The sequence below is a fragment of the Solenopsis invicta genome, chromosome 16, assembly GCF_016802725.1.
Source record: "Solenopsis invicta isolate M01_SB chromosome 16, UNIL_Sinv_3.0, whole genome shotgun sequence".
NCBI classification, from domain to species: Eukaryota; Metazoa; Arthropoda; class Insecta; order Hymenoptera; family Formicidae; genus Solenopsis; species Solenopsis invicta.
In genome coordinates, this window is record NC_052679.1 from 17,126,589 (window position 1) to 17,143,720 (window position 17,132).

At 37.9% G+C, this 17,132-nt stretch overlaps 2 protein-coding genes across 4 annotated transcripts in view; one reads left to right on the forward strand and one right to left on the reverse strand.

Moving 5' to 3' along the window:
- Positions 1–10,322, reverse strand: part of LOC105203066 (atrial natriuretic peptide receptor 1) — an 82,855-nt gene extending 72,533 nt beyond the window's left edge. Inside the window, exons 1-2 of the mRNA XM_039458333.1 lie at positions 8,593–10,322; positions 7,025–7,071 (exon numbers count right to left, since the gene is read on the reverse strand). Of these exons, the coding sequence (XP_039314267.1) occupies positions 7,025–7,071; positions 8,593–8,670 (125 nt within the window). The 5' untranslated portion in view covers positions 8,671–10,322. The remainder of the gene's footprint in view (positions 1–7,024; positions 7,072–8,592) is intronic.
- The window catches only part of LOC105203059 (microtubule-associated protein futsch), a 56,433-nt gene that overhangs the window by 12,730 nt on the left and 26,571 nt on the right, over positions 1–17,132 (forward strand). The gene's annotated exons all lie outside the window — the stretch shown is intronic.

The following is a 17,132-nucleotide window of genomic DNA, read 5'->3' on the forward strand; positions in this document are numbered from 1 at the left end:
ACAATTATTAAATTTCTACTTCCTGCTTTATAAATATTTCCGTGTACTTCCAAATGTAATTCCCGACAGTAAAAAGTTACTATCGTTCGAAAAATCGATGCCGCTTCTGCGCCATAAATGTGTTGAATCATGTATACTAATCAACGTAATCGAACGTAATTTGCTCACGCTGTCATTTCGTTAAGATAAACTGGACATTCGCGTTCGCGAAATTACAGGAATTTTTAATGACGTTCACAAATAGCGCATGCAAAGTTCCCCCTTTATTAAAGAGATCATTTTAAATGCAATTATTCCAAACGATATTTGCAATATCAAAGTTAAAGTATGAAGGCCTGTACCAGAGAAAGAAATTCAATTTGAACTGTACCTCTCGCCATTATCGATACTCGCAGAATTAACGTGCCAGATACTTAAATTTCAGCACCAATTGGAATTTCTCACCAAGTTTGCGCGCCCTAATGGGCAGAGCGCGTGCAATTAGCGAATGCGGAACAGCGCGTCGTCGCGTCAGCACATTTCATTAAATGCGAACTTATTTTTGCGCTCCGCGTCTGTCACCGCATGCAAAGAAGAAGGATCGTAGGTTTGTAACATAATGAAATTTCTATCTGCAGCTAATGAAACAATCTCGACAGGTATTTAAAATGTGACATTTTATTCTCTCGCCCGAAGGAACGGCGTTATTAAAGTTTCGTAAAAAAAGAAGGATATGAAAAGGCACAATGCGGCATATATCGTATGTGAGGAAATGAAGAAATATGATGATCCTGGGCCGAAGAAAAAGTGAACAATGGTCGAGGAAAGGAGGCAGAAGGAAGAAAAGATGCGAGGCAGCTAAGAAAGGGAGCAGATATAAATGGACGATATGGATTGAACGACTTTTTTTTGTCCGGAACAAATGCGCCACTGCGGCAATGACATAATTACTGTCGCGCCGTATATATATATATATATATATATATATATATATATATATATATATATATATATAAAGATAATGAAAGTACGTGGAGGAAAAACCGACGGAAAAAAATCAGAAAAAAATAGATTCTCAATATTAAAAAATAGAAAAGTTGAGATCAGGAGTGAAGATGTGAGATGAGAAAAGAAGATGAGGTTTGAGAAAAAAAGGGAGGAAGAAAGAGGAGGGTGTAACAAACAGAAAGAAAGAGAAAGACAGACGAAAGGTGGTTTAATGATGGGATGCAGGGTTGCGAAGGGAAAAAAAGGGGGAACATGCGAGAGGAGGGCAGGAAAGGAAACGAGTGAAAGGACGTGAGGGTAAGAAGGTTACAAGAAGGAATAGGGCAACGGCAACGGTGAGGGTGAACGAGAGAGGGCGAGAGTGTAGCTGTAGGTTGATGCGGCATGCGCATGTTGGTACCTGCCTACGGCCACATCCCCGCAGTCCCAGAAGTTCGATCAATAATCCATCCACTCTGGTTCTGAGTGAAAACTGTCGCTAAGCCGAAATAACGATGTCATTTTATCTTCTTCGCCACGTGCGATCCAAGTCAGCGAGCGTCAACGTTCGTTCATGAAAGCGAGAGAACGAGGGAGGGAGAACAAAGAAAAGTGCATCGTACGAGCGTGCCAAGGAAACTCGAAGAAATGAAGGAACGGGAGGGATGAGCGAGCGAGAAAGATCGGCGAATCGACGCAAAGTGGATCGTGGATCGCGGATCGCACGCGATAAAGTTACAATTAGAGAAAGAAGTTACACAGAGTTGCATCTAAAAAAAGATAAGGCAACCTTAAATTTTTAGCGAAGAAATAATACGAGAAGTATCATTACCGCAACTTTCAGCGCAAGAAAACTTGCAAATTTCACTTTGATGAATGGCCTTTGTTAAATTATCGGGAGATTCGGAATGGAAAATAACCGTTGTACAATACACACAAGGTATAATTTATACTGACACACTGCTAGAGCCGGAGAACGATGAGATGAGATGAGATGAGATGAGATGAGATAAAAGCATCGTGCATTCAATGAGCAGCGGCAGCAAGGTCGTCGTTCACGGGTCAAAGGATAATTGGAGTGAAGGGTGTGTATCCTGTCTCGGGTTCCTAATGAGGATTAAAAGTTTTAATTTCGCATCCTGCGAGGGCGAACGCGTCACGCTCGCCAACGTCACGAGCAAACCACGAGAAGCTGCGCTCTCGTGAAAAACGACAGGGGAGATGTCTAATTCATTTAGTGACGATTTAATATTGTTTGACAAATTGCATTCGACGGAGAGATCCTTTTGTTGTCTCTTTTGTCTTCGAAATAAGTTTGTAAAACAAGGTGAACGTGAGTCATCTGAATGACGAAATGTTCGCGCGAGTACGTGGTGTACAGAAAATATATAGCCGACGACGAAGTTTGTCTTTCACGGATCATTGGGCAATTATACTACTAACCTGGATTTCGCGTCGGAACAATTTCGTGAGGCGTTAATAGAGTCATCGTCGTCAAGTAATTACCACTGTCGGCTGTCAGATGCAGTTACCTTTTATTAGCGGACCGCGCCTGGGGAAATGAATTCGTCTTACGAAATTTACGGGATGCCTTTTGTCCAATGAAAATTTCAACGCCGCTTTTATTTTAAAAGGGTATTCTCTTGATAATGAAGTCTTAATTGAGTAAAAAGAAGCGAGATAAAGTTTTTATGTCAAGAGAGAGAGAAGAACACCTGATATAATGTCATTACGTATGAGGTGTATTTTTAGTATACGTCGGTAAAGCTAACGTTATAGAAAAAATTCTCAATGCTGCATTATGTATTACATTATGTACCGTCTAATATTACTTAACAGATTACTATACAGAGTGAGCAAAAAGTATCGAGCAAAATATCTCGAAAACAAGACATTCGAGAAAAAAATGTTTCACATAAAAGTTGTATAGGGAAGGTCTAGAAAGGAACAAATAATGATAAAATTAATTTAAAAAAAAAAAAATTTTTTTTTCAAGGTCATCAACTTTTTTTTAATTATACAATTTTTTAAATATAACTCTTTCAATTATTTTGCACCGTTAAAAATATCATAAAATTCAATGTATTTTTTAAACACCGTAAGTTAAACATTAGATTTAAAGTATATTAAATTTAATGTATTTATAATTGAAAAGTACGTGCATGAAATTTAATGTTTATTTTTAACAAATTAAATGTTTTTAATATATCTGCTTGAAATTTGCTTCCGTTATATTAAATTAAATTCTGCTGTTTATTTTTAACAGTGTGCATATAAAAGTCCAATCAGCAGACAATGTTTTTTTAAATGTTTTTTAAATATTATATAATTAATTAAGACTATAGTTATCGAAAAATCAATAATTTACGAGATATTTTATACTTTATTTTGACACCTTATTTTTTTTAAAGCAAAGTGTAAAATATCTCGTAAACTGTTGATCTTTCGATAACTCTATCTTAATACTTTTATATCCGGAATAATTAGATAAATCGTATTATGTAAAAAAATTCGAAAATTCGAATATCTTGTTTTTGAGATGATTTATCCAATACTTTTTGTTCACCTATATAACACTATATATATTTATTTTTCACCTGATATTATCTAACATTGTGTAGTAATATTGTACGATGCTACTGTATACTGTATTATGTTGTATAATGCGTTATGTTTACGTTTATATTAGTTTCACAAAATAAATACGTAGATAAAATCCTTCCTATATGTTCGATTAGATACATGACGTGAATGCACTCATGTCGATTGGGCGGGCGATTCTCATGGCTGGGCGAGCATTCAGGAAATACAAAAAAAAAAAAAAAATCAGAAAAATCCATTTCATATTCGATTTGTGCTTGCCGTCACGGAAAATTTCGAAATACTGATATATGAAAATTTATTCAATTGCAAAGTCGATTCCGAGCTTGTAGAGGAAGAAATCATTCTGGAAATGTCTTCTCGCTTACATATTGATTTCGCGTGATATCGAATGACATAGTATGGAATGTATCGCTTTTTTTCGATATCATCTGCGAGGGATTTAAATGGAAAAAGCCACACTAATCTTCTGTACAGTCGAAAAATCGAGCAACACGAGAAGCTTTAGACATCGATGCCTACATTTCTATCACACTAATAGCTGTATCAGAGAAAGCCAGAGAAAAAATCCATTGTCATGTTATTAAAACTTTGTATTAGTTATATCATTGTAATAACTTTGCTTGATTTAAGATAGAAGTTTCGTGTAAACTACGGTGACTGTACGTCCTTTATTGTATATAAAGAACAGCCCATTAATAGCTGTCTTTTGATTTGTATATTTTGTCGAAACTCAATTTTGTCTTTTATCTTAATATAATATTACGAGAAATTTTTTTCAATTGTTATTATCTCAGATTTATAAATGAAGGATTTGTTCCAGCCGAGCAAACCCTTGATTTATAATTACAGTCGAACCAGTTTCAAACTATCTAGAAAATTGCTCAGTATCTCATTCTGATATATTGCCCAAAAAAATAATGCGCAAATTCCCGACAGTTTCAAACTGGTTTGGAAGCATGCGGGTGTAATAAAGCCTTAAAATTTTCAGATTTTCTTCTTTATTTCCTTCGAGAAAATATAGCCACCGCAGATTAAACGTAACGAGTTAATAAAGAATCCCCACGCAGACTCGTCGTTGGCGTTTCCACCAAGATTCTATCATAATCGCTTTCCACTTTGTTCACACTTTACGACACGCGAACGGCGTGTACCGCCAAGAGTTCCTCGCTCCTTCCGCCCACCCTCGACACCTCGTATACTCCGCGTGATTTTATCTCGAGGTGAATATCGCGCTACAGGAGAACGACGAGGTAACAATGGCAGTGCAATACACCGACGACGATCGCGTTTCGCAGTGCGCGAGAGATACGTTTCGCCCGAGTGCATTCGCGATGCACGTCGTCCGGCATTAGCCGACTTTGTACGGAGGATGACTCGCCGCCGTGTCGTGTCGGCGATGAATAATGCATCTAATATCGCGATAACACAGAGCGATACCTATTGAACTTTTGCCCAATTCTATAAATTCCGCCGACGCGCGAGTTCGAACAGTGACAATCCACCTCGCCGCACAAACGGCACGGTGGAATGACAACTGTTCGTAATTCGATTTCGGATGCGTGGGCGCTTAACGACCGAGCGACCGTTCGTTCCCGCGTGCACGTGCGCCGCGCCGTGCGGGCTCCTCGTCGGAGATTTCCGCGCGTGCATCGGTGGTACTCCACGTTCGTTCATTCGTTCGTTCGTTCATTTGTTTGTTTGTTTATTCGCGTGTGTAAGTCGCTTGTTATGCCATGGGCACAATGCAAACGTGCTGACTAGCTGGCAGATTCTGTTTGACTCATGGGGCACCCACCACATCGGCTAGGTTTGGTCAAGCGGAAAGAAGGCGAGACGCGAATTCATTCATGCGTTTATTTCGAGCTCGACAGCTCACTTTCGCGTCACCTCGGCGATGCCCTTCTGGCCTTCCCTTTTCCCTCCCCCGTCTGTCTGTTCATCTGTGTCTCTCTCTCCCTCATTTGTAAATAAGTAGCAAAACCGAAGTAGGAATATCGTCTCGTCTCGGACACGCCTGTTTCTACTTCGTCTCGCGACAGTAAAATTATTCCTGCACGCGTGCCGACCGCTTCATTTCACATACGCCGAAATCATCATTGTTTTTATTAGTGAGAAACGGCTCCATTTTGCTTGCGTAAATAATGTTATAAATAGTAAAAAATTATTACCGCATCAACCAAGCATATTTTCAATATATAAGCAAGAGTGTAAAATGTTCGTGAAAAAATTTAATAATCTTAAATAGACGTAGTAACTTGCTTACATGAATGAGACAAAATTTCTTCGTGTAAGCAAACTGTCCTCAAATTTTTTTCAAGATCTTATACTTTTGCTTACATACAAGAACATTAATTGCTGATTCTATTTTAATTTTTTTGTGTAAAAGAAATATATATATATATATAAAATGTTGAACGCAAAATTAACATACAACGACTGTTATAATCCCGCAGATATTTTTAAATTAAAAGTTTTTAAACGAGAAAGCGAGTATTAGCGTGTTCTCGGAATGTTAATTAAATACCGACGAAAATCATTGACCCCGACGTTAAGTTCCACGTAAGCTCACGTAAAATAATTACATCGGCGAGGAGAGAGCCTTGATCGATCGTATCTCCCGATTCTAGACGGTTGAACATGTGCACGCTCGGGATAGCGAAAGGGTTAACGCGCACTCTACGCCGTCTCATCGATTGCGAGAGCGTGGCATATACGCGCGGAGAGAGCAAGTGACATAATATTCGCGCGAATAAGTAGAGTTTTCCTGTGAGCGCGCGGGTTGCGATCATTTCCTCTCGCGCACTCGGATAAAAGCGAGCAGACGCGACGCGGCGAAATATCGCGAATGCCCGAATCAATATCCCGCGCGTCGCATTCTCGCGTCGCGAAGGTGCATTTTGCGCTTTTTTTTATTATTAAACGTGGCCCGGAGGAAGTGTGCGAACGTGCACATAACAGAGTGCGAAAACACGCATGTGATGAACGCACACGCGAAGGATCGGCGTATGAACGTTTTATGCGTTCCGACACGGCAATAGGTATATGTATTCATGCGTATATACGCATATTATATGCGTGTAGGCACGATAGGGAGTTGTCGACATGAATTATGATTGAGGACGTGGGGAGCATCGAGAAAGTTGGAACACGATAGTACTGTGCTCGGGCGGATTGATTTTGGAAATTTTAGTATAAATTATACATTGAATAAAGTGTTTTGATTATGTTAACAAAACTTGTACGCTTGAGTGTTTCTGGTAAAACAAACCAAGCAGAATTTCTAGTTATTGTAATCAGAACGTTTGATAAAGTTTACTAAAATCTAGTAATTTCTACAAGAGATTTCGTCCGTTTTTGAACACACGTATTAATTAAATCCACCAAATTTCTAAATGATGCAACACGACTCCTTTTTTCAGTGTATATGTAAAAAAATAATATTCAACACACTCACCGGTACGATGCGGCGGAGTTGTAGTTTGCGAACGTTGTCACGTTGATCTAAAAAAAAAGAACATTTAAATTATAGCAGCGCAGCGGCAAGAAATGATTGAATATATATATCATAAAATCAATGAAAAATTAATTAAGTAAATGGATCCAAGAATAAATAAATAAAAAAATAACACAAAAGCTGATATAAACCAAACGCAGGTGCTCGAGCGGATTATAACATTAACTTGCTGTCGTTAAAAAAAAGTATACGTGTTAAGATTAACAACTATCTTTTCATTATAATCCGTTCGAACACCTGCGTTTGACTTATATTGGCATTTGTGTTATAATTTTATTATCGGATGTATCTAATTTATTATTTGTCTCTCAGGTAAACGTTTAATCCTCAATATATCTCTGAAAAGTTATCCTAATCCATATCTATTTTAAAGAGGCACATTTTCATTTTTCCTCGGTTTAAGACATAAATTCGCTGCGCATTTTAAACAGACCATCTCTTTGTGAGAATAGACAATAACTACGAGAAATCGTCAACTACGACATTGACAAATATTTCATGAATTTTTCACATTTTCTTTTAGTATCTTAAAGTAGAAAAGAAAACCTGAGAAATCCTCTACTAAAAGGTGTCGAAAAACCGTATAAAATGAAAGAATTCAATTTTAGCCTTTTAATTCCATAAACTTTGTTGTTTACATAAACATATATTTTATCACTTAGTTTATCAATTTATTTTATAATTAATTCGTAAAAACTATGTCATTTGATAAAAGATACAGTTTAGTTTGTATTTTTAATTATTTTATTTTGCTTAAAAAATATTATTTCAAAATCAAATGGGGTGCTATTATTGGCAACTTCCTTCTAAAAGTAAAGAATCTCTAATTATTCTTAAAAATAATTAAAATCTAAATTCAGATAATAAGATTCTCAGAGTTGGATAAGTTAATAATTTTTTTTAAACTAAATTAAATTAAAGTTAATGTTTTATAAAATTAATTCAATTACGTTAAAAATTACACGAACAAAAACTGTCAAAGAACCAACTAGTTAAAAGTTAAGATTAAATTAAGTTAAAATTAATTTTGAAAAGCATTTATTCATATTAAATTGGAAATTCGTAAGTTTGCAAAGTTAAATTATTTAAAACGATTATAATTTGAATTATCAAACAAATATTTTATTTGTTAATTAAATTTATATGAAATAATAAAGAAATATTGTTTTCTATGTGGAAATATATTTTTTCTTCTATAATTTTTTTTCTTTTACACACAGATAAATTTTTAATTTAGAAAAAAAGTTAATAAAGTTTCTGCATTTCAAAAACAACTAAAATTAAACATTAAATCAGTTAAAATTAAGTAAAAATTATTAACATTTTAATTTTACTATTTAACTCTTAACTACCTAACCCTGAAGATCCTATAAAAATTAATGGAAGCTGTAATGAGCGCAGTAAACAACGCACAAAATTAAATACAGAACGAAATTCAATATTTAACTGCACGTATCAAACATTAAAGTGCAAACATTTCGAAAAGTAAAGAAAAATAAGAATCTCACCCTGCGGTTGCTCCGCCGTCGCTTGATGCCTCCTGGGCCTGCTCCTCCTCTCACGCTCCTTCCTGGTAGTTCCCTCATGGTAGAGTGGCTCAATCCTCACACTAACACACACTCGCGACTTGGTTAAATTGCGATCACGTTCGCGTGTACTCATTAGTGGAATATGACGATCGGCGCGGCACTTTGCACAGCTCTCTTGACATTAATCGCGCACTTTGCACGGCACTGCCGACGCTAATCGCGCACTTTAATACCCCGAGACGAGAGAGCAACGCGAAAAATCATACGATCGACGTTACGATGCGTTGACGTACTTGCCGTACTTGCGGCAGCGCTTGGGAATTCGAAGATCGCACGGTCACGCACCACCCGCCTCGCCGCAGCGATGCATCGTCGCTCCGTTCTAACCTATACTCTTGTCCGCTTTCCACGCTTCGGATAAGAAACGAGATGTGCCGACGGCCGACGGCCGACGGTCGACGACGGTCGACGATCGCGTTGCCGTCGCTTCGCCGGGTTGAGTTTTGACCGAGCGAATCTCCTGCATGCGGTACATGTGTTTATGTTTATGTTTACAGCGAGTCGCCGCCGCGCCGCGCCGCGCCGCGCCGATGCGAACAATGGACCTCCGTTACGCGCGCTCGACTAATGCTATGATACGAGGCTACTCACAATCGCACTCGCCATGCAATTGAAGTCGCGTCGCGACGTAGCCCGGCACAACGGCGACGATCCGATCTGCTCTCCGCTTTATTACACAGAGACGAGGGAGCAACACGAAGAGTCATACGATCGACGTTACGGCCCGTTCGATACTTGCGGCGGCGTCGAGAATTCGTATCGCGCGACCAACTTCATGCACCACCCGCCGTCGCGGCGATGCATCATTACTCCGTACCTTCTAACCTGTACTTTTGTCTGCTTTTCGCGCCTCGGATAAGAAACGAGACATGTCGACGACCGACGGTCATGTTGCCGTCGCTTCGTCGGGCTGGGTTCTGACCGAGTGAATCTCCCGTATGCGGTATATGTGTTTATGTTTACAGCGAGCCGCCGCGCCGCGCCGATGCGAACGATGAACCTCCGGTCGAACAATGTTATGATACGAAGCATTACGAGGCTACTCACAATCGCACTCACCAATTAAGCTGCGTCGCGACGTCGCCCGGCGAAACGACGACGATCTGATCCGCTCTCCGTTTTATTACACCGAGACGAGGGAACAACGCGAAGAGTCGTATGATCCACGTTCCGGCCCGTTCGATACTTGCGGCGGCGTTGAAAATTCGGATTGCGCGACCAACTTCGTGTACCACTCGCCGCCCCGCCGCGCCGCGGCGATGCATCGTTACTCCGTTCTAACCTGTACCTTGGTCCGCTTTCCCATTTCGTATGAGAAACGAGATGTGCTCGTGTTTTAGAGTGATCAACGTCTCGTGCCGTGGCGTATGTAAATAAGCATGCCGGTTAAGATTATAGGTTAAGACAACCGCGACGCAATCAACGGCCGAGACAGTCGCATTGCAGTCGCTTCGCCGGGTTGTGTTTTGACCAAGCAAATCTCCTGCGATATGTGTTTACCTACAGCGAGCCGCCGACGCGGATGACAAACCTCCGTTACGTGCGGTCGACTAATGTTATGATACGAGGCTAATCGCGACCGCACTCACCGATTAAAGCTGCGTCGCGACGTCGCCCGACGCGACGACGACGATCCGATGCGCTCTCCGCTCGCGACGCGATTTGTCTGTTGGCAGCCGGAAAATTCGAATATATACATGTATGAGCAACTTCACGTTGGTGCCCCGCGCGGCTAATTGAAATTTAAAGTCGCGCACAATACATTTCTATTGCACATAAATCGAGTTATTTTATATACCCCTTGATATATCCCTTGACTTTTCATTACGCGAATTCTCCGATCCGACGTGTATTATTCGCGCTTGAAACTTGAAAACGGAGAACATCGCATTTGAACCGAAGAACAAGGTTCAGGGCGAAGAGACAAAAGTGTCGCAAATAAAACGATTCATAATATTCCATCCTACAGCAATTTCTATTTTGTACGATTAAATCACGCGAGGTATCGAGGCAGTCGTTTTGACAGAAATCGGGAAACTAATCGAATTCGCAGATTGATAACACAATAATAGCAACAATAAAATTTATTACTGTAAAAAAGTAACGATCGTAACAGAAAAAGAAACGATAATGGTAACGGCGTTGAGCAGTTCCACAATCCATTGATAACCGGTTGATAACAATTGATAGTGATTCGTAAGGACAATTTTGATAAATAATAGAGAAAAAAGCACGGAGCGGCTCGCGCCACTACCTGTCGCCTCGAGTCTCGCCGCGCGAATGACAGCACGACGCGCGACACGACCTTCTCGCGTGACGGTAAAACAAACACCAAGGTTGAACTCCAGCTGCGGTTTTGTCAAAAGATTTTAAACCATAAAATGAGTTTAACGTGTCAGCGAAATGAATGCTGAACATTCCATACCTTACAAATGAATTAATCTCTGTAATGCGGTCTGTCGTTACGCGAATACCTCGATTGAACGATTCGTGTATTATCTCGTATTATCAATCTCGACGTACAAGTTCATTTAAAACGAAAAATTAACGCGCGATATTTGAGTCGAAGCGCTAGTATCGTAAATAAGGATTATTAAAATAACCGAGATATAATTTATTTTATTTTTTTTATAAAGTAAAAGAGAACAGATTTTAGAAATTTATTTAAAATTTAAATTGCAATGCGTGATATTTAAATTGAAGTGTTGCTTTTGTAAATATGAATAGGGGTTACTAAAGTAACTGATACGACTTATTTAAAATAAAAAAATGTAAAATAGATTCTAGAAACTTATTTAAAATATGAAATGAGAAATAAATTTCAAAAAGTTATTAAAAATAATAAATACTAAATAACTATTATATTTTAATTTAAATAATGTTATTTCAAATACGACCAATCTCTCTGAATGTGAAACAATCATTTATTTCTCCAGCGTTCTGATTTTTACGTCAAGAAAATAAATAGAAATATTTGTTCCAATTCAAATTTTTCGAATTAGATTTGATGGAATTTGATTTCTTTTAGCGTTTGTCGCGATAGCGAATATTTCACCTAAACTAATTTTAATAAATAAACTGTTATTGCGTATTTTGTATTGTGTTTTATGCTGCTTGAAATAATTTTGTTTGAATGAAATTATTTTCAAGCTTCAATAGAAACTTCGTTATTTTAAAACGTTTACTTTAAAAAATAAAATTATTTGTGTTTTTAATAGTAAAGAATTGGATTAAATTGCTGCAAAAAATGTTGCGCAATTTAAAACTTACTTTAATTACAATATTACTGTATCTTCAAGTTGTAAATAGTTAAAAGAAAAAAATAATGATAACAAATTATTATTTTTCTCATCGAAAACGATGATAAAACTTTATTTCTCGTGTATACGAATCTTTTCCAAGAATTAATTAGTGAAGTACGAGAGCTAGACTCAAACTGTGTGCCGAGACAAGCTTCATCTGAGTTTTTCAATCAATATTAGTAATGTATGTAGACATTATTAATATCAAAATTAATTGATTAGTTAGCTATATCGTGTGTGTTCTGTACGTTTATCATCAGAATGTAAGCAAGAAATTAAATTTCTTAGTGACGTAGGTTTTACGTCAATGCAAAACCAGGCATGAAATTTACCGAAATTTATGATACACGGTAAATGGGTTAAGGGTATGCGGGAAAGGACTGGTATTTAAAGGTACACCAACTACTCCGTAAAGCGGGAATACAAACGAGGTTTTCCAGCTAGATTCTCGAAGAATTGAGTGCCCGGATGCATCAGGGCTACATAATTTACGGAGTGGCTCGTACGATGATAATTATCCGCGGCCGTAATACATGACCGTGTTAATTAACGTTTACGGAGAAGCCAGAGGTGTAGGTCGGAAAACTGCCATGTGATATAATCTAACGCGCCCAGACAAAATTATTACGACGTCTATCTCTGTTTCGCATATTCATTAATTTCCGCGAGTTCGAAATTACGTTAAAGAAATATATACATAATAAATTATGAATCTCCACGACGTCCATTAAAACGCAATCAGCCGGCTCGCGAAGGGTTGGTTCGAGCAAATTTAAATTTCGTTATCCTACTTCTATTTCGAACTCTCCCTTCCCGATTCGCGTTTTTGTCGGGTTTGATTTTTATTCCGCGTGTCATATGAAGTACCTACCCGGTCGTTATTTCGCGAGGCGCATTTGGCCGACAACGACCGTTTTACACTTTCGGCATGTATGTGTGTGTGTGTGTGTGTGTGTGTGTGTGTGCATGTAACCGAATATAGTGTATCTAATTTTAACGTGGCATTCGCCACGGCAGTTCGCTCTCTTACTATCGCGCTCCACGTCGAGTCAGCCGCGAGACTTCGCTTCTCAACTACCTCGTTCTTGAACCTGACCCCGAGACCAATACGCGTACAGCCGGTGTCAATAAGTGCCGGAAAGGTGGCAGGAAGACGCTTTCGATTGATTTATGATCTCTTAATTGTACCCGAGTATAGGACAATTTCCAATCGCAAATTGCGATGTCAATTATGTCCTGATAATGGAGCTAATCAAATATGGAAATTTATTTCTCCAAACTTTTTTAAATTTAGATTAATTATTTAAACTCTTTTTTTCTTGTTACTTTACTTTCAGTACTACTTTCGTACCAAATTATTTTATTAAAAATGTTTACGTTCTATAAATATCTAGCAATAAATACTATAAATAAATAAATCTTCTCTAATGCGTTGATCCATTATATCATTAGCAATCTCTCTCTAAAGCTTTTACTTGATGATTCTCCTTTAAATTTACAAACTACAAGAACGCCTACAAACTTTGATATCTATATTTCCCCGGATATTTGGGTGGACCTTCCAAAACTAACACAGAAGCGCTCTTAAATGTGCTTGCTAACTCTCCAGAAAGGCAGGAAGTTCGTCAGATTTCAATTTGATTATCTGATCAAAACTTTAACAATAGTTACTCGTATCAACAGACAACAGATTAGGAAAACAACCGAATTACATTTATATAATACCCTCTGAGATTATCAAATGTGTTTTTCGTACAGCAATGAAACGTTGAACTGTGAGCGAAATTACGTTTTATTAGAGTTCTAATTTCTGATTGCGGCGAGGCGATTGCGTAAAGTTTAATCGCGAGCAACAGTGCATGCGTGCATGCATACATAAGCGATCAACATAACGTGTTTGTGCCCTAAGTGCGGACAAGTGCAGGCCTCGAGTGAAGCCAAAGCAATTCAGACACGCTTGAACTACATGCAAACGGGTCACGTTACCTGGGAATCACGGTTCATCGCATATTCATCTTTCTCTTCGCCCCTGTTGCCTCTTCGGCATCCTGACAGCGTTGACTTCGCGCGAAATGAACTCGGCATACATCACCGAGCAAATCTGAAGGCGATGCCGCGGCGAGAAAGACACGCTCGTGTTTCCACCAAGACAACCTCCGTTATGGTTGCCTGCATCCGTCCAGACTCCGGCAAACTCAATGGATTCGACGCGAACGACTCGTCGATCAGAGAATGTCTTCATCGTAAAAATTCGTATTGTCCTAAAACTCGCGTCGAACGACTGAGAGGAAGTCCTAATCGCGGAGTGACGATGCGTTCTCGCGTTCATACTCGGTGCAGACATGTTTCCGGCTGTTCCTAGCGGTCGCAATAAATGCACATGATCCCCGCGTTCTCTGGCACGCTCGTTGCAAGAAAATACCAACGCCAACGCGCTTCGCTTTCTTCCGCTTCCTTCATTAATCATCCCGGCGGGACTGGGATTTTTTGTGTCTCTCGAGTCCGTCGTTAAGTAGGTATACAGTTTGCTTAATAAGAACTAACTTTTGCTTGGAAAATGTTAAACGGAAAATTCCGGTGGCAGAGCAAATAGCAATGCATTTATTATATTCGACTTTTAAGAAAAAGACACATTTATCCAGTCTGAAAAACGATTTAAAATCTGTGTTTCTTTGTGCATACTTGGAAGGACTAAAAACGTTGCACAGAAACAAATTCTATGTAAATATGAGCATGCATAAAACTAAAGTTTCCTAAAAGAAAAATATGAAAAAGTTGGTTCAATAGATTCGTTCTATATATATTACAGAGATCTTCGTTTCAATAATGCTACATTGAGAAAAAGAATTTGAATAAAATTTTCAGTTTAATTAAATTTCTTTAGTTCAAGTATTTATGTATTTAACTTAAATATATAAATGTTTAAGCTAAAGCTCAAGAATTTTTATGTATTTAAAGTTATATTGGACACACAGTGCTTGCAAAGTAAATAAAATTTGGAAATGTGTTTCATATTATCACTTCAATTAAATTATATACATATGAAAGTTATATGAATAAAATTATACTTTTATAGTTTATTTATTTTATTTGTCATTAAAAATTAAATTACTTTTTATAATATTGAAAAAAATCTCAATTTTTTTGTGTAAGTACTGTAAGCATTCAAAATAATTTATTATACAAAATTTTATTGTGATTGTCTGTTTAGTTATTTGGTAAATAAATAAATATTGTTTATTTCACAAAATTGATCTCTGTATCGCAATGAAACTTTACATAAATTATCTTAAATATTTAAAGTACTTAAATAAAAAAAATGCAATTTTTTTTTATTATTGATTATATTTTCATTAAAACATGTTTACTTCTTATTAAAATAATTTTTTATTCAGATAGAAAATCGCCGCCAAATTTTTTCTACTCCTTTCAAATACAATACAAAACAATCTGTAATTTTTTTATATTTTTAAGTTAAATACATAAATACTTGCACTGAAGAAATTTAATCAAGTTAAAAATTTAATGAAGTTAACAACTTTTTTCTCAGTGTTTCAATTTAGTAAAGAACAGGTTTCGGAGATGTGTCGTACTAAAATCAGCTAGTATACGTATTTTTTTCTTATATTTCTTACTATAATAAATGGTTTCAAAGTCAGTCACGTTATTATTAGACGGACTGTATCTGAAAGATAGATTGTGCAAAAAAAAGGAATCGAGTGGCACTCGCGGACAAGTTCCGCGATGAGAGGCGCATAATCCAAACGGTGGGCGAGTCTCCCTTTTATAACTTTTTTTTTTGCATAATGATGTACATCATACTATAATACTTGGTGCATTATGAAAATCCGTACTTTGACCTCGTTCGTGAGTCACCGCATTCAATTTTTAAAGACACGTTGGCCGGCAAAGAAGTGACGGTCGATGTTGGCAATGCGATGTAATCGGCGCTCACGTTAAATAGTCAACGCTAAGTACACGCTTTATCAGTTTGGCTTATGCCAGTCCGATTGGCGTATACCGGTGCATTTGCGACCTAACCGTTTATCCCGACGGCAATTCGTGTTGAATAATGTAACGCGGGATAAATCGGTGTCACAACGCAAATGCGGCGCGATCACTATAATTTGAAGTTATTAATGCAATGACGCGCTTCGAGTTGTCCAAATTTGCGTTTCATGAATAGATATTTCCTCGCGCATAATGTTATCCATTTCATCCGGCACACAAATAATTTCGATACATCACAATTTCGCCTTTCGCCTTTTCCGATTGTTAATTAAAATGTATTTTTGTACGCAGAATGCTGGATGGGAGATATTTATAGTTAGCATTGAAACTGTAGGTAATACTAAAGGTTAATACAATGAAAATGTTTCCTCTCTGACAATGAGTAATCAAGTACGATTTTAAAATATTTCATATATCGCGTGCGCACGATACTGCGTAAAATATTGACCGAGATGAAGGAAATAGTGCAGTGATATCGCAATTTTTCATACTGCGTACTCGTCGTACATATCCACGCTACATTTAGCTCGTTTGTTATTTCAATTCTACCGACTGCTTTATTTCCGTCTGCGCTACGTTCGGAAAATATACGGGATATGTAGCGAAAAACGTGTCATAAATAATTGCAACTTACATTCCTAACGTTTCATACTGAGAAATAGAGTAGAGAAAAGTGGAAGAAGGTTTGACAAAAATAAAATATCCTTCACTTAAAAATCTGACAGTATTTCGTAATTCTAAACGAATATAATCCCTTTCGATAAGATGTCTCTTCCATTACGTCTCCAGTTTTACGATGACCTTTCAGAGCAAAAAAACCCGCCCCTGTCACTTCCACTCTCAATCCTTGATCCAGGTCTTCGCCCTTGTCTTGGAAATATAAATAGCAACGAGTGTGTGAGCTAGGTCGATCTCTATGCTCCCTCTGCCGAGGTCGTGCACTGCATTTCTGAATATCCGCTACTATTTTCCTCTCTTCTTCTCCTCCGCCTCCTCCGCCCGGATCTACTTTCGGCCTGTCAAACTCCGCACTCGATCAAAGACCCTCGCAGCACACGGAACTTACGCTCATAGATGGATGATGAAATCAACACGTACCGCGTTATTTTATCGTAAAAAAAGCCTCATATTATTCAAATAAAAATA